Source organism: Sapajus apella, unplaced genomic scaffold, assembly GCF_009761245.1.
Source record: "Sapajus apella isolate SASKATOON/1434 unplaced genomic scaffold, GSC_monkey_1.0 scaffold96, whole genome shotgun sequence".
Taxonomy (NCBI): domain Eukaryota; kingdom Metazoa; phylum Chordata; class Mammalia; order Primates; family Cebidae; genus Sapajus; species Sapajus apella.
Genome location: NW_022437036.1, coordinates 4752245 through 4778019, shown reverse-complemented (window position 1 = coordinate 4778019; position 25775 = coordinate 4752245). Strand labels below are relative to the sequence as shown.

At 49.7% G+C, this 25775-nt stretch overlaps 1 protein-coding gene across 3 annotated transcripts; it reads left to right on the top strand.

The window, feature by feature from the left end:
• The first annotated feature begins 808 nt into the window (after positions 1-808).
• EDN3 (endothelin 3) lies at positions 809-25775 on the top strand. 3 transcript variants are annotated; one of them, XM_032257142.1, is made up of 4 exons: positions 809-1248; positions 1757-2045; positions 21049-21225; positions 24110-25775. In XM_032257142.1, the coding sequence occupies exons 1-4, from the start codon at positions 1197-1199 to the stop codon at positions 24144-24146; spliced, it is 555 nt and encodes a 184-aa protein (XP_032113033.1). In that variant the 5' UTR covers positions 809-1196; the 3' UTR covers positions 24147-25775. The 3 variants fall into 3 exon arrangements, with proteins under 3 accessions (XP_032113033.1, XP_032113034.1, XP_032113035.1); XM_032257143.1 differs by having other exon boundaries at positions 24106-25775; XM_032257144.1 differs by having other exon boundaries at positions 22402-25775.

The window sequence follows — 25775 nt, the reverse complement described above, 5'->3', positions numbered from 1 at the left end:
TCTTGAACTCCCGGGCTCAGCAGTCCGCTCACCTTGGCTTCCCAAACAGCTGGAACTACAGATGTAAGTCGCCGCCCCCAGTCTAACCCCAGGCCCATCTGTTATGAAAGGAGGGTCCTTTGAACACAAGTGCCCTGAGAAGTGAGGAGGACTTCCCAGTCTCAGACTTTTTTAACTGAGGTGGAGATGGGGACAGCCACCCACACGTAGGACTTGGAACGCTATGAAGGAAACAGGGGGCTCTTGGGAGGCCATCTCCCATGGTGGGGACGGTTCTGTGAATGAACTTGGCCTTTAGGGAGAGGAGCCGGACTCTCACGCAAAGCCACCTCACCTGTGCAGAGGGCTGAGGAAGCCCCGGACACCACAGGACCGCTAACCCAGGATCTTTGTTGACTTTGCTCCCGGGCCCCTGCCCCACCCGCAGGCTCTGAACCCCTGGGAGAGGTAGGGAGCCTGCCCGGTGTGAGTCAGGAGTGTAAAGTACACTGAGCGCCTTGGCAAGCAGGCTCTCTGAGGGGAAGGTGTCACTTGGGGAACACTGAGAAATATGTCTTTCCCTCAGCCCCTGACAGAAAAGTAACACCCCCTTCTGCATAGCCTTTTTTCATCTGTTCTTGCTCTTGGGTGGGGGAGGCTGCTACTCCGGAGCAGCGAACTGGCGGGCGGAGGTGCGCCTGTGAGTGCGCGCGCGTGCGTGTGTGCGCGCGTTCTCGTGGCCTTCCGGCAGCTGGCAGCTGTCCCGGCCCCCACCGCACCCTACCCCACCCCACCCAGCCGCACCGCGCCGCGCCGCGCCGCGCCGCCCCTCACTGTCCTGGGTGCGCCTCGGGCCGCTGCGCTCCTGGCCAGCTCCCCCCAGCGCCTGGGAGGCGACCCCCGGTGTGCCTGGGTTCAAAGGCCCCGCAGGGCAGCTCCAGCCCCTCTGGGGGGCGGGGAGGCGACGGGGTGGTGCAGAAGCCTGAAAAGCCCGAGCCCACAGCCGGCCAGCTCCGCACAGGGATGGGCAGCGCGCTCTGAAAGTTTGTGATCGCCGCAGCCAACTCCTGGCGGTAGCTGGAGACGCAGCGAGTGAGCGGCCGGCCTCGAACCCCTGCGGCTAGAAGGCGAGGCCAGCTGTGCCTGGCCCCAGTGCCCTTTCGCAGCCACAAGCGGCCGTCCTTCTGGCACGGTGCTCCGGCGCCTGATCTGGGTTCATGGAGCCGGGGCTGTGGCTCCTTTTCGGGCTCACCGTGACCTCCGCGGCAGGTAAGCGCACGGGGCGGGCGCGCCTCTCCTGGCGCGAGCGCACACAAAAGGATCTCGGGCGGGGAATCCAAGGCACCGAGAAGATGTGCGTTGCAGGGAGCAAACTCTTGCCCGGGCTCTGCACTCCTGAAGACGCCTGGGGGCGGGCTGGGGAGCAGAAGCCGCGCAACGACTACCCCCACGGGCTCTGGGGGTTGCAGCTCGGGGCTGGAGACCTGCTGCCTGGGCCGACTTGGTCAATTTTTCATGAAACTGGGGACTTCTCAGAAAGTTGGCGAACTATTGAGAGGCTGTGCAAAACGCTTGCAAAGTTTTCAACGGGTGCAAATAGCTTGCAAGCTTTTCACAGAACATGCAGATAGCTTGGAAATTTTTCAGAAACGGTGCAGAGCTTTGGAAACTTTGCAGACGTTTTGCTTGTTCCACCCCCCCCCCAGGTGTTTGGGGGTGGCGGGTGTTGAGGGGTCTGCACACTCAGCTCAGAAGCCCCTCAATCTGCCTCCTACAGGATTGATGCCCTGCTCCCAGTCTGGGGATGCTGGCAGGCGCGGAGTGTCCCAGGCCTCCACTGCAGCCAGCTGTCAGGGGGACTGTGAGGAGACTGTGGCTGGCCCTGTCGAGGGGACTGTGGCCCCCACAGCTCTGCAGGGTCCAAGCCCTGGAAGCCCTGGGCAGGAGCAGGCTGCCAAGGGAACCCCTGAGCACCACCGATCCAGGCGCTGCACGTGCTTCACCTACAAGGACAGGGAGTGTGTCTACTATTGCCACCTGGACATCATTTGGATCAACACACCCGGGTAAGTCAGTCTTGCACGGTGAGGAACATGGCTCCCAGGCCCGGCCCACATCTGCACATTCCCAGGAGGACCTCACTCCACCCCAGCCCTGCTCAGTCAGCCCAGAGCCTGTCCTGGCACAGCCTTTAGCTCTTGCTGGGGCCTCCTGCCAGCCCAGGTCCCTTCTGCAGGTCATCGGTGTGACCTACATCCCCCCCGAGGGCCTGACCCAAGAGAAACTCAATCCTGAGCTTGATCCTGTGGAAGGGGGAGTCCTCCCTCTGAGTGAAGGGAACTGACCAGGGGATTAGATACCTGAGAAGTCTCTCTGAGCCTCTTTTCTGAGATAGAGGAAGCCCCCTAAAGTTTATCTCATTCTCCAGGGGATAAGGGGGCTCATAGCTGCTGCTGACCCCACGAGGATCCAAGGGGTTCAAAATCCCTTGAAAGCATACTGCTCTCCAGGGAGTCTAAGGGCGGGTTTAGCTGAGCCTGACAAAACCTGCACAGTCCACTTCGGGGGGGGGATTCCCCGGGGACAGGCTCCCTTCCTCCTGGTAGGCCCCCTGGGTGCCAAGGGTGAATTCCTATCAGCTCGTCCAGGACCTTCCTCAGGCTGGCTCTGGTCGTTTATAGCCATGGCCACAGAGGGCCTCCCCTTCGCTCCTGCAGTCCTCAGGAACTCTCTTATCCTAGGACTTAGACTGCACCATCCTGAATTTGGCTTGGGGTTTGTCCTGTGGGGAAGTCAGTTTTCTCCTGGGGTCATGTGGAGAGAGTGTAGCTGTGACATGTGGGGGCTTTGGTGACTCCCAGTGTTCAGGGAACCCCTTCTGTAGACACGTCATCTTGCAAGCCACACAGAGGGCTTGACCTGGCTTGGGTCACCAACCCCCTGGGATTTGCTTCCCCATCTCTAAGATCTGGGACCTGGACCAGACGCCTCTAAGTTCTGTTCTCTGGGTGTTTGCGGGATCTCCTGGGACCCCAGCTGGTACCCTATTAGGGATTCTTAGCTGGGAACTGAGAGATGGTTGTGAATGCAACCCCCTGGAAACCTGCAAAGGCAACTTGCCACTGTGTCCGGAGCCACCATGATTCATGTTCCTCACGGTTCCTTTATCCACAAGCCCCATACTCTGAGTGCTCAGTGGCAGCTTTCATGCAGCTCGCTTACCTACCTTGTGTCGTGGGTACCTCAAAAATGACGTACAGAGGAGGGTAGTAAACCTGAGGGGTGAAAGGTCTTTCAGACCTGGGACAAGACCTCTAATCACATCCAGGATAGGTCTGGAATATCGACCCATCATGTTAGAAGGGCAGGCAGGGTGGCTTCACATTGAGCCAGCAGGACACTTACACAGGGTCCCACACTCAGAAGGACTCTGGCTTGGCTTAATGTCCTGCTGTCACTTAATACTTTCTGAACCAAGAGCTGCACATTTGCATTTTCTCCTGGGTCCCACTCTGTAGCTGGTTGTGATAGCCGGATTTGCTGGCTGGGCTGCGTTCACCCGCAGCAGAGAGGATGAGGGGTGCCTCCTGGTTTCTTTCCCTTTGTGGGGAAGGTAGAAGCCATGCATGTTGGGCCATCATCAATTGCCCCCTATCCTCAGACAGCGATAGGAGTCACCTTTCCTTATAGCCCCTGCACCTTGGCACCGCCCTTTCTGATTCTTATCCCACTGGCATTGTGTTCTGACCAAATTCGCTTCATAGAATGGAAGGCACTGGGCAGTCACCAGGAACTGAGTTCTTGTCTTGGCCAGAATCCCCAGCTGTGACTCTAGAAGGAGAAAGAAGAAAGCTAATGGAATGGCAGGCAGGGACCTGGGGTGGTGGGCAGTGGGAGAGGATTTGGAGACCATCTCATTCGCTGCCTGTTCCCCAAGCCCCGGAGCACTGGCTGGGGAGGAAGCGATGACTTGAGTCTGAACCAACACCCCGCGATCTGTTTGCAATTCTGTCTCATGCACCCTGCAATCTGTTTGAAGTCCTGTGTCATGATTGCGAGTTTGTCCCGAAATGAAGCTGTGGATCTTTGACTTTTTCCAGGACAGCCAACTTGATAACTTCCCCCTAAAGTGTGATTTACCTCTTCCCCCCTTCCTCACCCTGGTTCAATTTAAACACGAAGAAAGAAGGATTAAATCTGGTGTTTGTGCGTCTCCTGAGCTACTTGGGAAACAAAAATGACAATGGCCAGACTTGAGCGTTTTGAAATTAGACAGGCAGAATAATTTTTATGAGGCAGAATTTACTGAATGGCCTCCCTCCCTCCCTCCTTTCTTACCCTCCAAACTTCCTCCTGTCCTTTCTCCCTCCCTCCCTCCCTTCTTTCCCTTCTTCCCTTCCTTCCTGAAACTCTGTTGAAGTGTAGATAGGTCTATTTGCCATCTTTAAAATACCTCAACCAAGACTGCAGCTTGAGAAAATGGGCTGTAGTGACAGGGAACCTGGACCTTGAGGGACTTGGAGAAATCTAAAAAAGTGACTGAACCGAGCAAAAGAGGCACCGGAAGCAGGTGACACAGTCTTTTCCAGTGGTTCTAGAAATGGGACCATTTGGTCACAAGCCCACCTCTCCCGGGTTCCTGTCTCCTGGCTGTCATGCCCTCTTCGTTAAGGGACTGGCCTCACTCTCCCAACTGCTCCACCGGCTGTGGTTTCTCCCTGTCCCAGTGGCGGCTGCTTTGGGCACCTGAAGGAGCCTTCATTCTTGTGCCTCCATCGGGGGTCTTGAACTTTGGGTGCTTTTCACCTTTCAGCGTCTTTCCTCCCACGGCCCATCCAGCTGTGTGAAGATAGACACAACACTCCTACTTTATCTTTGATGGAAGTTTCTCTCACTACGGTCAATTATGCTACATTCCAGGAGCTAAGATGCTGGAGGAGTAACGCTGGGAGTTACTACAGAGACCTGTTCCGCAGCTCCCGGGGAAAGTTAACTGTCTAGTTCAGTCTCAAGAGACTACTTGGTCTCTTAAGTCTCTTTTGGAAAGAAGGTCAGATTCCTCGCTGTTCCTCCCTCCTTCTTTCTTCCTGGCCTCTGTCCTTCCAGACCCAAGCTTGGTCACCCACTGTTTTCTGTCAGCACCCAGCATGGCACGGATGCTCAGGAAATGCTGGTTGACTTTTGGCTAAGTCCTGCTGCCTGGGCACTCTGTCTCATCTTTGCTGTTACTGAGCTCCTAAAACTCCAGTGCCTTCTCCCACGCAGGAGGCCTCTTCCTCCAGGTGCACGGCTGCTCTTCAGGGGACCTGCACATCCCTGGAGATGGATGTGGGCAGGAGAATTCTTCTGGGATGTTGCCCATAACTTCTGTGATGTCTTCCAAAAACTCCATGGCCCCAAAGAGGAACCAAATCTATGTTTGGCCTGTCAAGGCTGCTGGGGACACAGTTCATCAATGGGAGGGTGTGATTTCCATTCGCCTTTCCTGGACTGTGCTAGGTACCCTAACCCTCCAGAGTCCCCAGGCCATCCCACCCCTCCCCGCAAAAACAAAGTCCCAAATCAGAGAAGAACATATCCCATCCTATTGTCATGGAAAATTTGCCAAGAATAAGATAGTAAGGGGACAGGTGGTGAACAAGAGGTCCGTGTGCTAATGTCCTTGTACATTGTGGCGGTTCTCTGTGAGCAGACTGAAGAAACAGAATGTTCTACCACGTAGCTGGGGACTGTAGGAGTCGGGGTTCTCCAGCGAGACGGAACCAGTAGGGTGTGTGTGTGTGTGTGTGTGTGTGTGTGTGTGTGTGTGTGTGTGTGCAGATTATGCATGTATCAGAAGTACAGTTGCCAAAGGAAATATTTGGTTGCTCTTTGGGGGCCATGGGCGTTTTTGGAGGATAAGACAGAAACTATGGGCAATGTCTCTCCAGAAACATATATATATATGGAGAGAGAGAGAGATTTTAAGAATTTGGCTTACACGACTAGGTGGACTAGCAGACCAGAAATCTGCATGCCAGCAGGCTGAAATTTCCCAAGAGAGTTGATCTTGGGATGTCCCATGGGATCTGCACGACAGTCCCATTAGTTGGAGTTTGAGACCAGCCTGGCCAACATGGTGAAACCCCGTCTGTATTAAAAATACAAAAATTAGCCAGGCATGGTGGCGCGTGCCTATCATCCCAGCTATGCAGAATTATTTTCTGTCCGGGAACCTGTCTTTTCTGTGAAGGCCTTCAGCAGATTGGATGAGGCCCACTACATTTCGGAGGGTCAGCTGCTTTGCTCAAAATCTAATGATTTAAATGTTAAACACATATCAAAAATGGGCACAGTAGCCTAGCCAAGTTGACACCTAAAGTGACCCATACAGGGATATCAGTTCGAACCACATTTCACAGCAGACCAGCCCCTCAGAGCCTGGCTGAAGGCTGAAAACCTGTCCATCCAGTGGCTGACTGAGCTATGGGGCACCCAGCAAAGGGCCCCACTGTGTTCCTTCCCACCCCATGAGCTGAGAGGTCCTGCCATCTGTTCATCCCTCTAAGGACATATGAGGGAGGCATTGTGATGCTGGATGATGACTGTGTTTTCCAAACCAAAATATGACACATGTGGGCTGGCAAGTAGGAATGCAGTTATGAAAAGAGCAGGGCAGGATGTTGGAAACCTTGACCATGGTGGAAAACCTGGGATCTGCAGCCCCCACTTGTGGAGAAGACTCTAGAACCCAGGAGTGCTGCCCTTGAGTCCTGGTCATGACTATCTGTGTGGCCTTGGGCCAGGAGATGCCATTGCCTCTCTGTGCCCATCTGGCAGATGCAGACATCAGCCACTCCAGGACAGCAACCTGCCAGGTCTCTCTTAATCCCAACAGTCTGGTCAGCTCCTACCAAGATGCCCAGCCCGGCTTCCCAGGCTGCCCCATAGCAAGCCACACTTAACTTAATCCAGCAGGAATAGCTTTTGTTTTGAGTTCTTTTCTCCTCTAAAGTCATAAAGAGAGAGAAAAAAGAAGAATTAACAAAACATTTAAACTTGTATTTTAGTGCATTCTGCCACAAAAGGGCAGCATCTCAGATTCTGGCTTTCCCTTCTGTGTTCTTCAAGAAAGGCATTTTGGCATGGTCTCAAGAAGAGATATTCCACATTTTAGAACATTCCTATAGAATGGCTGGATCTGGAATGCCAACTTCCTGCGCATGTGGAGCCAGCTGTTCACCACAATATGATTTTGGGATCCTGATAAAAGTCACCCTGGGCCAGGCACGGTGGCTCACACCTGTAATCCCAGCACTTTGGGAGGCCGAGGCAGGCAGATCACTTGAAGTCGGAAGTTTGAGAACAGCCTGAGCAACATGGTGAAACCCTGTCTGTATTAAAAATACAAAAGTAGCTGGGTATGATGGCTGGTGCCTGTAATCCCAGCTATGGGGGAGGTTGAGGCAGGAGAATCGATTGAATCCGGGAGGTGGAGGTTGCAGTGAGTCGAGATCACACCACTGCACTCCAGCCTGGGCGACAGAGAGAGACTTTGTCTCAAAAAAAAAAAAAAAGTCATCCTGACCTGTGAGCCACACCTGGCAGTATTGTTGTTGGAGATGTGGCCATTTGAGGCAAAGGGCCAGTCTTCCGGCCATTACGGTTTTAGAAAGGAGTCATTGTTAATCTGCTACTAATCATGATGCCATGCATGGATGGTGAGGATGTCGACCTTGACCGTGACCTCACATCATCTCATGGCATCTGCACGACAGCCCCATTAGTTGGATGCTGTTGTCTCTAGTTTACAGGAAGAAGCTGAGCCAAGGAGGCGGAGTCACTTGCCCAAGGTTACAGAGTTTGTGAGTAGGGAACTGGGCAACCAGCCCAGAAGTTTGGCCCTGACGCGTGCCCTGTAAGCCTCCGGCTGTGGGCACGTTCCCAATATGGGCTTCTTAGGTGACTAATATGCCATCCTAGGTGACTCCTGCTTTCATTTATTCAATATGTTTTCCTTGAGTGCCTCGCCTGGGTTGGCACTGGGTGGGGCTCTGGGACCCAAGAATGAATAAAAGACATGGTTCCCCAACCATGACTGATTCAGGGTGGTTTGTCTTTTTGAGACAGTGTCTCGTTCTGTTGCCCAGGCTGGAGTGCAGTGGTGCAATCACAGCTCACTGCGTCCTTCGCCCCTGGGCTCAATCATTTCTTCCACCTCAGCCTCCTGAGTAGCTGGAACCACCGATGCATGTCACCACACCTGGCTAATTTTGTAAAAAAAAATTTTTTTTGTAGAGATTGGGTCTTGTTTTATTGTTAGGGCTGGGGTTTTGTTGTTTTTGATAGTGATGATTCATATATATAATTCTATATAATCATATATTTGCCCTTTTGCAAGATTATTTTTGTAGACATGTGTTAATACATGGGCAAAGTGCAAATCCTTGGTCTATCATATGTCCTAAATTTTATTCTGGAAATGTAGCCTTGGCTTGCACAGAAGGACACGACTCTCCTTTAGCCTACCAGAGCCTTGGTGGTTTCTCTGTGGGTAAGAGGGGCTGGTTGAGTGTGCACTCCAAGCAAACCAGAGGTCTGTCCTGATGTCAGGGACAGAGGGGGCTGAGTCTGGGGGAGAAGGCGAGGGACTCCCAGGCCATGAGCTCTATTCCTGGTGCAGGATTTTTCTTTTCTTGACTGCTGCTCCATGCCTCCTCCTGTCTTCTTGCTTCTTGGTGTGGTTACGGGAGCAGGGCAGACATAGGAGATGGGTCTGCTCAACTCCATCTCTTCTTGCAGATCCAGCTTCAAACTTCGGTTCAGAGACTCCTGGGGTTTAGAGAGAAACAGGGCCTGGGGCCCACTCATCCAAATTGCCACACGGAGGAGAAACAGATCCATTTGTAGGGGTTAAGAGCTCAAATTCTGGGGCTCAAATACCTGGGCTGGAATCTGGATCTGCCACTTAGGTGATGTGGCCTCTGAGACCCTCAGTGTCCCCATCTAGAGAGTGGGGGAATAGATAGCACTTTATGATGAAAGATGTTTTCAGGATGACACAAGAAATTACACAGGGTGTGGTTAGCACGGCCCCTGCAATCTAGTAAACACTCAGCGTCCTGAAGATGGTGGCCACAATGATAACAACACAGCCTCCAGCCCTGCAGAAACCCTTCCTGGGCCAGACCCAGTCCTCCTGCCACATTCCATTCTGTGATTGGAGGACACTGGCTGATAATAGAAAGTCCTTTCCCAAGTGCTGCTGGGATTCACCTCTTTGGACGGTCTGACTCTGATTTTAGCCCCTGGAGTGCCCCAGAGCAAGCTTGTTCACCCTGTCCCCTGCAGGACAGTCTGTTAGCCTCAATTAGCAGAAGGCTTAGAGACCCTGGGAAAAGGTATGGCAGGCTGTCTGCTGCCGCTGATAAGCAGCCTGATAAAGACTCAAAGGTTGCTGGGCTGGGCTGAGATTCAGTCCTGCCCTTTCAGCCCCTCCTTTCTGCCTTCTATTGCTTCCCTCTCCCTTTGGTAAATCGTTGGAACTTTTCAGGATTGGGGCATGGCGCTCTTTGAGGGCACGGGTCTGGGGCTGTGTCGGTGAAATAGGAGGTAGGGGCAGTGACTGGGGTGATTGGGGTGTCAGTTCAGGACAGTAGGAATCATCTGTTTTGTACTTCTTTGTTGAACACCTATGCTAAGAGCTCCGTGAGGCATCTGCGACCCTCCTGCCCTTGGTATGTCCAGCAGAGTAGATATAATGCCTTGTAATTTGCAACTGAGGACCCCATGGGACCCCGGGAGCCTCATTTCCAACCTCACCCAGCATTGCCCTGGACCTGAAGTGGGTGTCAGCAACTGGGAGTCACCAGGAAGCAATTGAGGAAATCCCACAGACATCTGTTTATAAAGCATCATTTCATGATGTGCTTTTGAGATGGGCGTGTGAAAGAAGAGGGTTTTGGCCAGACTAAAAGGGACCCTGAGCTTGAGGTTCTGGCTGATCATGGTTTCAGGGTTTTCCCCCTCACATAACCATTTCTATCTCTTCCTTAGAAACAGGTGCACTTTTGGTACCTGTTTTGAGTTGGAGTGGCATATTTCTTAGAACATGGGGTGGCAAAATACTTCTTTAAAATTGGAGGGACTTAGGGCAAAATTTTGCAGTTGGTTGGAAAAGTCAGCCCTACGAGGACTTTTCTGTTGGGGATGCACAGGCAGAAAGCCCCATTTTCTGCCCCAGCATCAGCATGAGGGGTGAGTGGTCCAGGAATAAAAACAGGCTTGGTGGAATGCAGCTGATCTCCACTTGGGAGACAGAGGGACTTGAGCCTGGAAGGCAGTTTGATTTGTAGCAAGAAAACTTGGTACAAAGAGGTTGTGACTCTTTGTGACCCCGAGGGAGAATTTGGATTTCTGCTAGATGAAAGGGCCATTGCAGTGAGGAACTTGGCCTTAAATCTGAAGGCAGATGAAAGGCTCTGATGTGTCTGGTGATGTTTATTCCTGCAAGAATTTAAAACAAAGGAAGCTGGGAGGCAAACAATGCTTCTGCTTTATAATTCCAGCTCCAAACCTCAGAGGGGGGAGCTGTAAAGGGTGACCCTGTCTATACCACCGCCCTGGGTTCCAGTGTATAGGAAGTGGATGGTCTCTGTTTTGCATGAGAAAGTGACCTGGTCTCCTTCCTTGTCACATTTCAGTTGAAAGAGTGTTCTTCAAAATCAGAAATGCACACACATATACACGCACACTTTTACCCCTTTTGGGATAGAAACTGATTGCACGCAGAAGGAAAATAAATCACAGAGCATGGCTGAGTGTAGTGGAGGACGGCCACATGTGCATGAATTGCTTGTCCAGCATATTTGGGTGCTTCTGAATCCCAGCTCGCCTACCAGGCCTCCCAAGAACAGACCGACAGGACGAAGCCTGGGCTGGCTGTCTTCTCTGCCCAACCTCAGAGTGTGAAGGGTAAGAGCTTTGGGAGAACTTGGAGACTTTCATGGGCATGGAAGCACTGGCCTCCCCTTCTTTTACGGCCTTCTCAGGGCACATGTGGTGGGAGCTCTTAATAAACAGTAACTCAGGAGAAGAACAGTCAGGGAGCCCTGTTCCCTCGCTCAGTAATTTGAAAACCAGAAACAGCTTAGTTTCGTATGCATTGATGAGGAAAGTGCTGACAGACATGGCCAATAGCATGACTGGCCTGCTGGTGGACACTTTCACACACGGCTTGGGGAGTATGCTTCTACTGAGAGTCAGAAGCAACTGGATGAGACAGCAGAGGTGCATGTAACTTTTCTGGATTTTTAGAAATCTGATTTCCATGGGTTTCTTGCAGGGCTGAGAATAGACTGGGGTGAGTGAGGCTCTCCCTCAGGTACAAACTTTCAGAAGGCACCAAAAACTCAGTAGGAAAAAATAAGTAAAATGTAATGCACTATTTTCAGAAAACCAAAATGAGTGCAAAAAATTCATAATCAACCAAATATTATTTTTAATAAAGGCGGGATCTGGCCCTGAGCTTGCTCCACTTGCTTTACCTGCCTCACCCTCATCCCAGCCCTGGCATCTTGTTTGAGGATAAAGCCTGCGTCTCTAATAGAGACTCAGTAGTTTGAGGTAAGTGATAAATCTATTGGAGCTTTTACTGGGAAGGAGTCCTGGTCCAGACCCTAAGAGAGTGTTTTTTTGCATCTCGAGCAAGAAAAAATTGGAGGCAAGTCCACAGAGTAAAGTGAAAGTAATTTATTAGAGAAGTAAAGAAACAAAAGAATGGCTGCTTCGTAGAGCAGTGGCATGGGCTGCTTGACTGAGTCTACTACAGTTATTTCTTGATCATATGCTAAATGAGGGGTGTATTATTCATGAATTCCTGGAACTGATGGTTCCCCCTTTCTGGACCATAAAGGGTCACTTCCTGCTGTTGCCATGGCATTTGTAAACTGTCTCGGCACTGGTGGGAGTGTCTTTTAGCAGCTAATGCATTATAATTAGCATATAATGAGCTGTGAGGACAACCAGAGGTCCACTTTGGCTGCCATCTTGGTTTTGGTGGATTTTGGCCATCTTTTTTTTTTTTTTAAACCACATCCCATTTTATTAGTGGGAGTCTTTGTGACTAGTGTCTTGTGTGGACATCCTCCTGTCTTATCCAGTGACTAAGAATGCCTCACCTTCTGGCAATGCAGCACAGTAGGTCTCAACCTCATTTTACCCAGCCCCTATTCAAGATGGAGTTGCTCTGGTTCCAACACCTCTGACAGAGCTACCAAAAGGGCATTATGCAAGGACACAGTTAGGTTAGGTGGAGCATGAGAGTGTCTTTACTGCCATTGTGATGGTGAGCATAAGTCTTGTTCATGAATATCGTTTCCATCCTTAACCTGATATCTCCTGAAAATTAGCAAGGGTGTCTTCTCTTGCTTTCTTTAGATTATTCAAAGGTGTGTATGATGGTGTTGGCATTTTTTTTAAATCCCTCTGCAGATATATCTATCCTTACAAAAATACTTGCTCCCTGTTTTCCCTCTTCTCTTTCCACTGCTGGGAACTATTTCGAGCTCTGTCTGTCTACAGCTTTGAATAAAGTTATAATGAGGCTGGTCTAGGCAGCTATGGATTTCTCATGCCTGCTTTGGCCTGGAATTCACCAGGGTCACTGGGGGCTGGGGAGAGAAACTCTAACAGACATTTGATGCATTTGGATTGTACCAGATGGAGGGAAACCTGCTAATCTGTAGGATTCCATAGATGGCTTCATTCCTCATGCTTTGGAGGCGTTTGTCTCTCTAATTTTTATTTTTCAGCCTTCAGTCTTGAACATCACACACCATATAACAAAAACAGAAGTATTTTTCTGTTGTTCTCCTTTCCTTTGACCCCCTAATGCTTCCTCCAAATATCCTTAAGTGCATGGGTACCTGTGTTAGGGGAGGAATAGGTCTATGGTCCAGTGAGCTGATGGTCTGATAAATTCTGTGACTTTGAGATTATTTTTAAGCTCAGCCTTATGATAATAGGCCATGGAAGAATGTGCAATGGTGAAGAACATGAGGAGCAACTCAAGATCAGAAAATGTCTTCCACCTCCGCTTCCACCTGCGGAGAACAAACATTTGACAGTGTGCACGCCTGGGGGAAAGGACTCCAGCCACCTTAACAGTTTGGGTTAAGGCTTTCTAAATGCAGTCGATGAGATCCTGGGAACCGCTTATCTTGGGCGGGGTGGGGAACCCCGCTTTGAGTTGTGATGTTAGTGCTGGGGCAAAGGTCTAAGGCCTTCTGCAGTAACTGAGCTTTTTAAGGATGTTCAAGGGATGGTGAGGGCCTTTGAGAATCTCTGAGTGGAGTTTGGAGCCAGAGGGACCCTGTAGAGATGCAGCCAGCCCTTTTGTTTCTCAGAATCAGAGGAAAGGTGCCCACATTTCCTGTGAGTGAGTCATTGGGCCTAGAAGCCTGGGTCTGCCAGCCTAGTAAAGCGTCTGTTTTACCTCTGCTGCCTTAGCCATCTATGCGGCCTGGTTTGTCTACCACGGTGCTGATGTGGCCTACAGGAGTTATTGCCAAGACATAATTCTTCCACTTCAAGTAATCTAGAGGCCACAAGTAATCTAGAAGGTTTTCTAGGAAAACTCCTTAAAGACTGGCTGAGCAAGGACAAAATAAGTGGAGATCCATTGAGTCAGCCAAGAATGTCATATGTTTGGGACACTGGGTAGGGCTGGGAAGTGATGGCTTATGAGGACCTCATTCATTCATTCATTCATTTAACAGATATTTGTTGTTGAGATATTGGGACCTGATTGAGCACCTATTTTGAGCCAGACTTGGTGTCAGCTGCCCTGGACAGAGAGGTGAATGGGGGAGACACAACCAGTGGCACCGGCTGGACAAGGTCCTGCTGTTGCTGAGCCGGGGGTTGTGCCTGGGCCAGACCCCATCTCTTAAATGAAACGAAGGTACTGGCCCTCTTTCTTAGGTCTGATTGGTAGGGGTCAGTGCTCAATATTCTGTTTGAAAATGTGTGTGACACTGTGAAAATTCTCAAGCAGTCAAGTCCTAGATAATCCCAAAGGTTTTTTGAGGGAAAAGGAGAAGGATAGAGTGTATTTTTTAAAAAGGCAACAATTAACCCACAGCACATTGCTCACTGCTTTTGACATTTCCAAATATTCTAAAATCATGGGCTCTTTCTGAGGGCTGCAGGAGATGGACTTCCCACCATGTGGGGTGGTGGGATGAACGGTCTGCCTTGGGTCCTCCCAACTTTAAGCCATGAGAATTTTCTGCAGCAGAAGTAGAGCTATGAATTGCCGGTTCACTGTTCCAATGTTTAGGAAGCGTAAGGTTTGTATTATAGTCTTTAGAACCAGAAAGCGCCTGTGTGTGTTCTCTGCTTGTATAATGAGGTCACTGAGGAGCTATGTTTCCTGGCCTGTTTTCTTTCCTGGAGGTTGGAAGAGCACCCCATGGGCTGTCTGGCATAAGGCCTGGCCCACAGCAGACTTTCTTAAGCATTTGATAAGTGGGCAAGGAGTAAGTTCAGTAGAGAACGAAACTCCTGAGGTGGTCAAATGAGTGTTGGGTGTGGACTCTGAGCCTCCCGGGAAGGAAGGGATAGCATGCCTGCCTCTACCTGCTGAAGGACAGACTCTGGGGACACCTGGGAGAAAGGAGGGGCATGCCATGCTTCCACCTGTGGAGGACAGACATTTCACAGTGTGCACACCTTGGGGAAAGGACTCCAGTCGGCTTAGTGTGCTGGGTTTGCCCTGATTCTGAACATGCTTTTGTGTGTTGTGGCGGTGAAGAAAAGTTTTTTTTGCCCTCAACAGCTGGAGAGACTACACGCCTTGCTCTTACACTCAAGAGGCCGTGGTTGCCACGTTGTGAAAGTGAGGTTCAGGGTCAGCCAGAGTTCACTGGTCACAAGCAACAGAAACCCAGTCTAGCTGGCAAAGCGCAGGAGGACTTCATTGGAAGGATGCAGGACAGCTCACAGACTAGAGGCTAAAACAAGCCCTAGGCTCTGAAAGGAGGGGTGCCAGGATAGGACTGGGGGCCTGAGGGTGCGCCAAGTGGACAACGTAGGGCGGGGCCGCTTAGCAAATCACAGCTTTAGAGTGCTTTCTGATCTTGAGTTGCTCCTCTCAGGAGTTTTGGGATAGAAGGGGTCTGACTGGCCCAGTTTAGGTCTGCTGACCAGTCCTCAGGCAGAGGAAGGTGAAGCCTGGCGATTGACTGTCCCCCAGGGACCTCACACAATGGGAGGGGGATAATTCTCCAAAGAGAAGATGGCAGACTGGATCCTAGGAGACAAAAATAACCAATGATGGCCTCGGGCTCCAGAGAGCTGCCTGCTTCTCAGTCCTGGAGCGCAGGTGCCGCTGTTCCTGGTCCCATCCCTCCCCTTCGTCTCCAAGTGTTGGTTGTTCATGTGTAGCAGCATCCGCTGGTTGTTCGCTGAAGCAAAAGGTCGCTTTCGTGGGTCTTTGGATAGTCAGCCACTTCCACGCCAGAGACCATACATGTGGGTATGCTGCTGGAGGGCATTCTGCTTTCTAAGCATATCTGGATTAATCTTCCTACTTCACTGTCTTACTCATTAGAGCCACGTTCAAACTGGTTCAGATTACAGAGAATAAATGAAGGTGATTGACACTTTCCTCCCTGCCGGGGCAGACATTTCTAAGTTTGGGAGAGTTGATGAGTGGTGCCTTCTAGGGAATGTAATAAAATCTGAAATTGAGCTGCAGTTAGAAAGCATGCGAGAGTCTAAAAGTTGCTTCTCCAGGGAATGACAGGAGGTGGTATCCAATGACTGCTGGTGCCCGGCAGCTGGGGGCTGCCTCCTGACTGTCTGCCAGTGGGAAACAGCTGTTTCTCCCCCTCTTGGCCACAGGACAAATCACAGAGCCATGTCTTCTGTACAGTATGTCCCTTGGGCCGAAAGGCAATATTGTCTCTGCCTTCCCAGTTCAGAAGGAAAAATTCGAACCAAGGAAGTAGATCATCAACTTAACATGTATCCTAAGTGTGACATGAACATGTTCTGTTTGTTGGAGAGACACTGAAGCCACCAGCTGGGCTCTTTAAATGAAAACAACAGGACTTCTATTTGTAAAGAGGAAAATAGTATCAGGTACTAATTTTGTTCATGTGGCATCTGACCTATCTGTCTTTGCTTTATGGAATAAGCCACCAGACTAGGAGTTGTAAACTCAGATGCTCCTGAGGGCCAGACACAAAAAAAGATGAGTGAAGGGGGCCAGATACAAAATTACTGAAAATGGTGGGGACTGGGCAGAATGGAGGGCTTACGCCGGGTCTCCGGCATCACTACTTAGCTGCCATGCTGGAATATGAGGTTGGTATTAGCACAACTTCCAGTTCTTCAAGAAAAGCTGGAAATTGGGATGTTTATGTGAAATTTCTGGATTTAACAAAAAACGCTATTGACAGAAAAAACCTGACAAAAATGCCAATTAGCTAACCTCGGTACTGGATTAAAACTGTGTGTGTTCAGGGCCCTGCCCCTTGTGTGTCTTTTCATAAGTTTCACCAGAGTCTTGCCCAGCACCTGCATGTTGAAGAGCAGTTAGCAAATATTTGTTGAATGCTACTCAGTTTTGGGTGCTGGAATGAAAACTGAGTTTTCAATAGGGAATGACAGTTTGATAAGCTTTCCTAAGAATTTAGAATCTGGTCAGTGAAGCTCCTTTTGCTGTTTCCTGACTGGCCTTTGAGAATATCTGTGTCTCTTCTTTAAATTTCAGATATAGAGGCCAGTTTCCTGATCAGAAAGATGGAGATTGTTAATTCATTTACGAAAACACAACACAGAACTTAAAAACAGAATCTTTAAAACATAAGTCAGCATTCCTTATTTAAAAACTTCTGGTAGAGTGAAATAAGGTGTTTTCAGTGTGGTATTGCAAATGAAGAGTGAATATGGGAGATTTGGGAATTTAATATTTAATAACACTTATACACGGTTTTTGGAAAAACCTGACAAATAAGAAACATTTCACAAATAAGACTCTGATGCCACTACACCAATCACATAGTGAATGTTCTGAATACATAAGTTGAGTGATAATTTATCATACGAACACACACACCACCAGAGACTGCAAATGTAGGTGTGCTGAAGGGTGTTTTGTGTTTCCTGGGGTATTTGGATTAATCTTCTCACCTGCTTTTTTGCATGGAGCTCTTGCATGGAGTGTTATAACTGGGACAGGAGCAGATGGAAGAACTGCCTACTTGTATAAAGGATTGCATCCTGAAGACCCCATTGTGTTGTCGGACAGCAGGCCACAACCACTGGTCAGGGCATGCTGGTCAAAGGCTATCCCCCAATTTAACTTCCCATCCACGGTCCACCATTAAGTCTTTCCTGTTCACTTTTCAGTAAGCAGCCAGTGAGGAAGCAGGACACAAATGAAACGTAAATGCTCATGAGATATGGGTATAAGTGCTCATGAGCTGACCTCAGTAAGAAGGTGGTGTCAAGGAGGGACCTTGTGGCCTTGGGCTCTTTATTACCCTTCTTTATTGCTAGGGCAAACATCTCAAATGCAGGCTTAGTAGATGGGACTTTTCTTTTACAATTCACTTGACCTCCCAGACCAAATAAATAACAGCAGTAGCTACTGTTTGCTTACAGCTGACTCTCTGCTAGGTATTTTCCATCTCCTTTGCTTTGTCCAACCACCCTTTTGTCAACCACGGAGTTGCTGAGAGGGCAAAGTGATCATCATCCAACGTAAGAGCGGTATTACCAGGACGTGTGTCCTGTGTGTACCTGGCACATACCTGTACCTACTGGCCTTTTTTCCTTTTCCTGTTTTCGCAGTCTAACAGCGTATAACTCCTGAAGGCATGGACACATAGGGATATGCCTTTCTGTGTCTCTGTGACAGTTACATTGTTACTACGTATATAGTGGATGCTTAAAAATGTTGGAGATTCTTTGCAATGATTTTTGTGGTTACTGAACTCTTTAGGGTGAAAAGAATCCAGTCTTGCCAGACTAGAATGATCTCAGCATGAACTAGCAGTTGCTGAGTCGATAGTCTATTTGCCTGGCCTTGTGTGCTGCCCATGGTGGGTAAAAAAGAAATAAAAGACTTGCCCTCTCCTTTTGGGGATCTGGTGATCTGCCTTTAGACATGGGTAAGAAACACCCCAACCATGGGCTCTGTGGGTTAGAGGACTGCCTCTGATGTCACTCTGGCCATGCCTCCCACCCCACTGCAAGAATCTGTGGGACTCAAAGCCACATGTACCCTCTTCAAGACCACGTTCTGGGTATTCAGGGGCTGAAATTCCCTACTCACTCATCCCCAAGACCACTTCCAGGGCCTGCACAGGTATCCTCCAGGGCCTGACACTTGGGCATGAGCAGGGTTCCAGGTACCTATCCCCAGGCCTGCAGGTGACAGCTGCTTACAGAATGTGGGTGGGAGGAGCTTGGAGGAAGCAGCATGGGGCATCCACAGGGAATGGTTGAAGGCAGGTTGGTGTGGGATGGAGCAGGGTAGCAGAGAAGGTACTGGATCTCCACCACATTCCGATACGGAATGGCCAGGTGCCCAGAACTCGAAATTCAAGGCTGGATCTGCAAGGCATTTGGAAGCCACATTTGTCCAGATAGGGGGCATAACACTTTTTCATTTAAGAGCTTATCAGGTTGATTGAAACCTCCCTGTGGGAGGTGGGCCTACATTGTGAACTCTTGTTCCAGACTTTACAGTGTCAGGGGCAGGCCCTGCTGGGCCATCAGCTTCCCTCACACCTGCACAGGTCGGCCAGCAGAGTGCATGCCCAGAATGCCCAAGGCTTGGTGGAGGGGTTTCTGTGCCTCAAGGCTGTTGGGGAGAGAATGGGAGAGGGCCCTGCCTCTCTAAACTTTCTGTGAAATCACCAGGGCTCATTTGCATACCACCACTTTGCTCTTGGTGGCTGGGGAAGTGCTAAACCTATCTCTATTAACAAATACCATATTGCCTTGTTTCCTTCCTTACTTAAAACACTTTAGAGTGCTTTTGCTCAAGTTGAGCGGCTCTACACGTGCAAATGCATAATCAGCTGACAGCAATTTCAAAATTGCAGGTCTCGCTGCCGATGGAAAAATGGGAGCGTTGTTATTCCTTGTGCATAATTTTCACCAAGAAATGGGGGGCTGAATTTAATGTCAACACTTAAAATTTAATGTGGCCCTATTGCTGGAAAAATATACCTTTAGCCAAACCCTGCCTTAAAACAGTGTCTGCATTGTCTTGCTGCACCCCTCACCCCCATTTCCCATTCCTGAGAAAAAATGGGCTTGAAAGAGGGTTCAGCTCAGTACGGGGCTGGATCCCGCCTTCCGTCTCCATTTCCTGGGCACAGACGGCTCATCAGCGGAGCCTGCCTCTGCCTGGAGGGAACCCACCACCTCTGTTTCTTGAGGAAATTGGGTGGGAAGGAGTTAGGGGGTAGAACAGGAATGGAAGAATAGGGTGGGGGCAGTTTTAGGCTCTTGTGTCCAACCCAGCTGGGAGATGGGGGCGGCAGGTGGTTCCTTCAAAGCATTAGGTCACTGTGCGGCGCCCTTGCCCAGTTTGCCCTCACTGCCTCAAAAAGGCTTCCTGGCGTGTGTTTCAAATGAAAAGAAATTCAATTTGATTTGATTTTAAAAATGCAGAGTGTGGCTGGGAGTGGTGGCTCACACCTGTAATCCCAGCACTTTGGGAGGCTGAGGTGGGCGGATCATAAGGTCAGAAGATGGAGGCCATCTTGGCTAACATGGTGAAACCCTGTCTCTACTAAAAATACAAAAAAAAAAAAAAAAAAAAGAGAAAAAAGGGGATATCAGGACTCCCTTTGAGATGGATAATTGGTGCTACTCTGTGTGGTTAATAGAAACCAAAGTGGTTACTCTTTGGGGACTAGCAGAAAAACCAAGGCTTACTGGGAAATTGGCATTGGCCGCATGTGTTTCCTCTAGCTATTAGTAATTTGTCCCTCAAATCAAGTCCAATGAAACTAATGAGTTAAGCATCTGCTTTTAACTTCTTCCCACTGAACTGCCTGGCAGGTACCTCCTTTTTCTCTGGGGAGCCATTGCTTGGATGCACACACATGTTAAAACCAGGTTTCATGGGTTTGCCCTGAACCATGCCCTCACACTCCTCCAGCCGACACCAACCATGAACAAAACTGGTCAACAGTGTCAAGACTTCTTTATAGCGCGGCTCCTCTTGAGGCTGGCTCCACCTTCGGCTGCACGGCTGGGGCTCTCGCCCGCCTCTCAGAGGGTATGGAGTGCTCCTTCTCATGTTTGTGTCTTTGAGGAAGCAACTTGCAGAGGCCAGGGTGCATCTCTAATGACTCTTCTCATTAGCACAGACTGCAAGCCCTGTGGTGCACACGGAAGAAACTCAGTTCAAGACCCAGGGATGGCCTCAGGCTACGGGGTAGGCAGGTGGTCTGCTTAGGGCGAAGACCCAGACCAGCATGTAGGTTGTCCCAAATGCCCTTGGCACAGGAAGAAAAACTTCTGGACAGGGTGCTATAGTTATTTTTAATTTTTTCTTGGCTTTCCATGGGGGTGAGGTGGAGGCCCAGGTGGTACTTCCAGAGCCAAGGAGCAAAACCTGCCCTGGAGGGGCTACGCCAGCCACGGTTTGGTCTCAAAGAGACTGAAAGCCCACCCCTGTGCACAGAGCGCTGAGCCCCAGGGCGTTCAGGCCACACCTGCAGCCGTTGTCTGGGTGAGGCTGAGGGCCTTGAAAGGGCAGGCACACATGCCCAGGTGCCTGCTGGGCTCCGAGAAGGCTGGCTGCTGCCCAGCTGCCCAGACCCTCCATGTCCTTCCATGCCCTCAGTCCCAACTCTCTTCCTGGGGTTGCGGGGAGCAGAGGATGCATGCACAGTTCCCACCAGAACCTTCCTAAGACCCAGAGCTGTAGCAGGGAGGGCATGAACGCCAGTTTCTGAGACCTTCTCAGCCAGGTGGCAGTTCTCACTCCACACCCTTGGGGGCCCCTGAGTAGGGAGGCCTGGGTGTGCTCACCTAACATTACCCTGTGCTTTGCAGACGGACTGTGCCCTATGGACTGTCCAACAACAAAGGAAGGTTGCGGGGCAAGAGGTCTGCGGGGCTGCTTCCAGGGAGCCTGCCACTCTCACAGCGGCCACACTTGCGCTGCACTTGTGCGGAGAAATATGACAAAGCCTGCCTGCACTTTTGCACCCAAACTCTGGACGTCAGCAGGTATGACACCTCCTCTAGTTTCACTCATTTGCAGACGTGAATCAACCCTTGACATGGCCAGGCCAGGGGCTTCCAGAAGGAGCGTGTAGGATGGTTCAGTCACAGCCTGACCACTGTCACCCTGTGGGCCAGAGAAAAGAGGTGCTGAGCCCAGAAAAGACCCAGGTATCCAGCATCAGGAGGGTGGGAGACGCAGTGTCCCCGCCCACTCGCTGCCTCTCGGAGCAGAGGCTTTATCGTGGCCGTGGCTTAGTCTGCTCTCCAGACATACTGTTTTCCTGGCCTGCACAGCACACTGTGAAAATCTGAATAAGTTGCCAACACTTAAAAGATGGAAGAATTAACCCCCACTGAATACATATTTTTAGCCTTTCTGAAAACAGCACATGATAAGAGCGCAAAAGGTTTATTGCGGGGAAAAAAAAACAGCACATAGGACCATGTGGCCTCAGAGTCCCCCCATTGCTTTGGCCACTATTGGCTGGAACTGAGTGGGGGCATCTCACGTTTGAGTAGGATGTTTAATATCCATTTACCTGTGTTACTCATTTATCTTACTTTGTGGCCCTTGGAGGCCCCCAAGTTTGAGACCCTGTGGTCTGTCCTGGCTGCTTTAGGGAGGCTTGTCAATCATGTCGAATGGAACCAGCAAGCAGACCCCATGTTTGAGCCAGGAGCTTTGAGCTGGTATTCACTGAACAGGTATTCCTGTTAATGCTTCTTACTCCTCTCTTTCTTAACTTTGGGCCAAGATTCATGAACGCAGCCAGGCAGAGCAGCCCTTTCAAAACCCTTCCTGGAGCAGGCGGAGGTGAGCTGCCCTGATGCGCACAAAAGAGATATAGACAGGGGTGGGCTCCCAACAAGGCAGACACCATAGTGCGCAGGACCTCAGGGTCTGCAGTCTGCGAAACCCAGTGTGAACTGCGTTTTTTTTTTTTCCTTCTTCTGGGCTTTTAAACATCCGATGAATAACTGAGTGGTGAGTATATTCTGTACTTTGGTAGAAATCCACCCACCGAGCGCTCAGCCTTCAGAAACTGTGCCTGAGACACAGTCCTTGGGGAACGCACTAATGTGCTCGTTGGTGGAGAAGAGGAAGTCATAATCTGACACCGAAAAACCAGCCACATGAAAAGCCAGCTTGATTCATTAAAACCAGCTCTCTCCCCACAGTAATTCAAGTACAGCTGAAAAAACAGACAAAGAAGAGGAAGGGAAGGTGAGAGGTGCCAACAGAGGCCTGTGTCAAAGGAGGTGAAGATGTGACGTGTCATTCCTTCTTGAGGGGGAGAGTGTTTTGAGGGGGTGGCATTTGGTCTAGTCCAGTGGGGACCCCAGATCTCATGGGATGCTGTACCCACAGGCAGTGGTGCCTTTGGTGGACCGCCTCTGGGGGCAGAGCAGGCTGAAGCTGTGGACGGTCGTGATCACTTGCCTGGCCCTGGCCACCCTGCTCTGTGTCCTGGAAACCAGCCCTTGCATCCCTCGTAGCTCTGGGCAGTGACATCCTGCTTGGATTTCACCTGGCTTGGAGAAAGCTGACCTACCACCGCTCTCAGAGGCCCCACAGGCTGCTCTACCCAGGCTTATGCTTCACCTCTGCTTCCTTAGCAACATGTGGTCTTTCTCCTCAAAAAAAATCATTTCTTCCTTTCAGCAGCTGATTCTGGACAGAGGTGAATCACAGCAGCTTGGCAGCAGGCCCCTTGGTTCTCCAATTCATTTTATTATTTTTTTTAACCCACTTGTGTTTTTCATATGAGAGATCCTGAGGATTTCCTGCAACCAGACTGTTTTTCTTTGTCCTTCTATCAATCAGAAGTTGTTATTAATGACTCAGCCGCACATCTGCAATGGGATGGGAATTTATGTTCATAATAACGGCCTGGAGGTGGCTTGGGTTTCTACAGGGACTGATCAAGGGAAGACGAAACCATGCTCAGTATACAGGAGGCTTTCCAAATTGGTGGCAGATCGCTTCCAGTCTAGTCCAGAGAGGGATCTGTCAGCATCCATAATAAAAATGCAGCAGGAGGAGGAGGGCCGAGGTGGCAGAGACAGAGCCTGGGAGAGCATGAGTCAGACCCAGATGGTCCCACTTTGCCTCTTCATTCTTTTTCCTCTTTTTCTCTTCCTCACCCCAAACCAAAGCTCCTCTCAGTGAGGGCGGGATGTAATTAAACCCATCCATCCATTGCATCATTTATTCATTCACTTATGCATTCGTTCAGCAAAGACTTGTTGAGCACCTGCTAGGGGCTGGGCACCATTCTGGATGTTGGGGACACAGCAGGAGCAAGGCACAGGATCTCTTTTATGGAGCTTAACTAGTGGGGGATGCAGACGGCAAACAAGTATGTACAATATAAAGTGAGATTGCAAAGGATAACAAAGGCACAGCAAGGGTAGGGAGTGTGGGGTGGTTGTGATTCGAGATGGGGTTGATGCAGCCTCGTCTTGAAAGGTGTTCTTCCAGGTCTCTATGACTCATGTAAAGCTCTTGTAAGAAGCTTTACTTGGGAAGAAAAAGTCTTTTATGAAGCCAATGTTCTTGCTTTCCTACAAGCTTCAAGTTAGTAATTCCCAGACTCTTATTCTCAGAGTGGAAGCTGCCGCCATCCTTAGCTTGTGATAATCAAAGATGGGGCCAGGCAGCGGGAGGGCTCCTAGCAGCCGTGTCTGCTGCTGTTTTTCTTTTCACGCCTTTCCAGTCTGGTGGTAGGCTCGGGAATTGCTGAGAAGCACTGGCAAGAGGGTACGTACAGTTCCAATCAGGGAACAGGCTGGAGAGGCAGTGGGAAGACGTTCCATTTTCAGTTTCACAGAGCTACACTTTCATAACACACCTTCTTTTTTCTTTTGCCTCCTTTCCCCAAGATAGGTTGAAGTCAAGGACAGACAAAGCAAGCAGGCTTTAGACCTCCACCATCCAAAGCTCGTGCCCAGCAGTGGACTCGCCCTCGCTCCGCCTACCTGCCCCCGCTGCCTCTTTCATCAAGGAGCCCCTTAGGAGGACAGACCTGCAGCATCCTCGTCTCGCGAGGTTTCTCTCCTTGCTCGCACACAGTTCAGATTTCCACCTCTTTGTGGACAAGAAGTGAATTTGCCTGGGGCAGGAAACCCACCCAAAGAGTCTCCACTTAACAATACCCCCCTACTACAAGAATGCCCAAATCCAAATGACCCCAGTTTTCCTAATGGGTAAAATGATCCCAGATGTGCTCCAGACCATGACGCCCGCGGCTCCGGTTTCATGCAGGAAATTGTGTTTGAGAGGTTTGGCAAGCTGAAAGCCACTTACTGGCTTTTGACATGACTTCTCTTGCAGAATAAGTGGACTCCAAAGCTAACTCTCTGCAAATGTAAACATGTGTCCATTTTGTAACAAATGCAAAATGCCCATGCAGCAGGGGCATGTGACTTTCATATCCTGAAAGTCAGACCTAGAATAGGCCGCATGGCATAAGTCAGTGACGGACACGACGCGTCGGCTTTAGACACGGATCATAGCTGTACAGGAGTTTATGAATTTGAAGCTTATGGGATTTAGGCAGAGAAATTTTCAGCTGTGCTTGATACCCACCAAAAGAATGTATCTTGAAAGAAAGAAGAAAGAAGAAAAAAGGCACCTTGGTGTTTGTGATGAGAAAAGGAGAAAGTATCTGCAACATGGAGCTTATTCTTGTTCAGTGACTGACCTTCCGTATTCTTTGTAGACACCAGACGGATACACAATGGAGTTCCCGGGCCTTGTTTGCAGGAAGCTGACTGTAAAGACAGCCCCAGCTCAAGGCTATTAGGTTGAATATTTGCTTTCATGAATAAATGTGGATCTTTGGGAAATGGCTTCAAAATAAGCCACGAACACAAATTCTTTGTAAATTATGTAAATTCCTATTTATCTTTATAATTGGCAACAACTGGGAATTGTATTGCCTGACAGTTCAAAATCTCTTTCAGCTGCACTCGTCCTGCCAAGCTGAGCTTACTGTGAGTGTGGAAATGTGACTCTGCCATGTGAAGTCGCCTGCGCAGGGGAGAGGCTGCCCATCTCCCCACCCAGCTGCAGAGATAGGAACCGGCATTTAAGTGGGTGTCCAGGGCCCCATATGGAGACATTTAAGATGGTGTATGACAGAGCATTGGCCTTGACCAAATGTTAAGTTCTCTATGTGTATTTCATAAGTTATTACAGGTATAAAAGTGATGACTTATCATGAGGAAATGAAAGTCGCTGATTTGCTGGTAGAATTTTGTACAGTTTAGAGAAGCAATTATTTATTGTGAAACTGTTCTCCAACTCCTTCATGTGGATCTGTTCAGAGTAGTCACTGTATATATGTACAGACAGGTAGATCGGTAGGTAGGTTTTAAATCGTGTCCTGAATCCAAAATCATATTCCTTAGAGCTTAAATTACATTTAAAAAAATGCATATGCGCTGTTTGGCACCGTGGCAAGATGGCATCTCAGAGAAACTCATTCATTGCTTGAACACTCAGAAAATGCTGTCAAAAGCATAATAAAAAATCTAAAAATTTGCTCTGA

Excerpts from the sequence above, each read along its gene's own strand:
- EDN3 (XM_032257144.1), top strand. The coding sequence starts at position 1,197 with ATGGAGCCGGGGCTGTGGCTCCTTTTCGGGCTCACCGTGACCTCCGCG. Across the intron at positions 1,249-1,756 it reads CACCGTGACCTCCGCGGCAG|GATTGATGCCCTGCTCCCAG; the intron begins GTAAGCGCACGG and ends TGCCTCCTACAG. Across the intron at positions 2,046-21,048 it reads ATTTGGATCAACACACCCGG|ACGGACTGTGCCCTATGGAC; the intron begins GTAAGTCAGTCT and ends TGTGCTTTGCAG.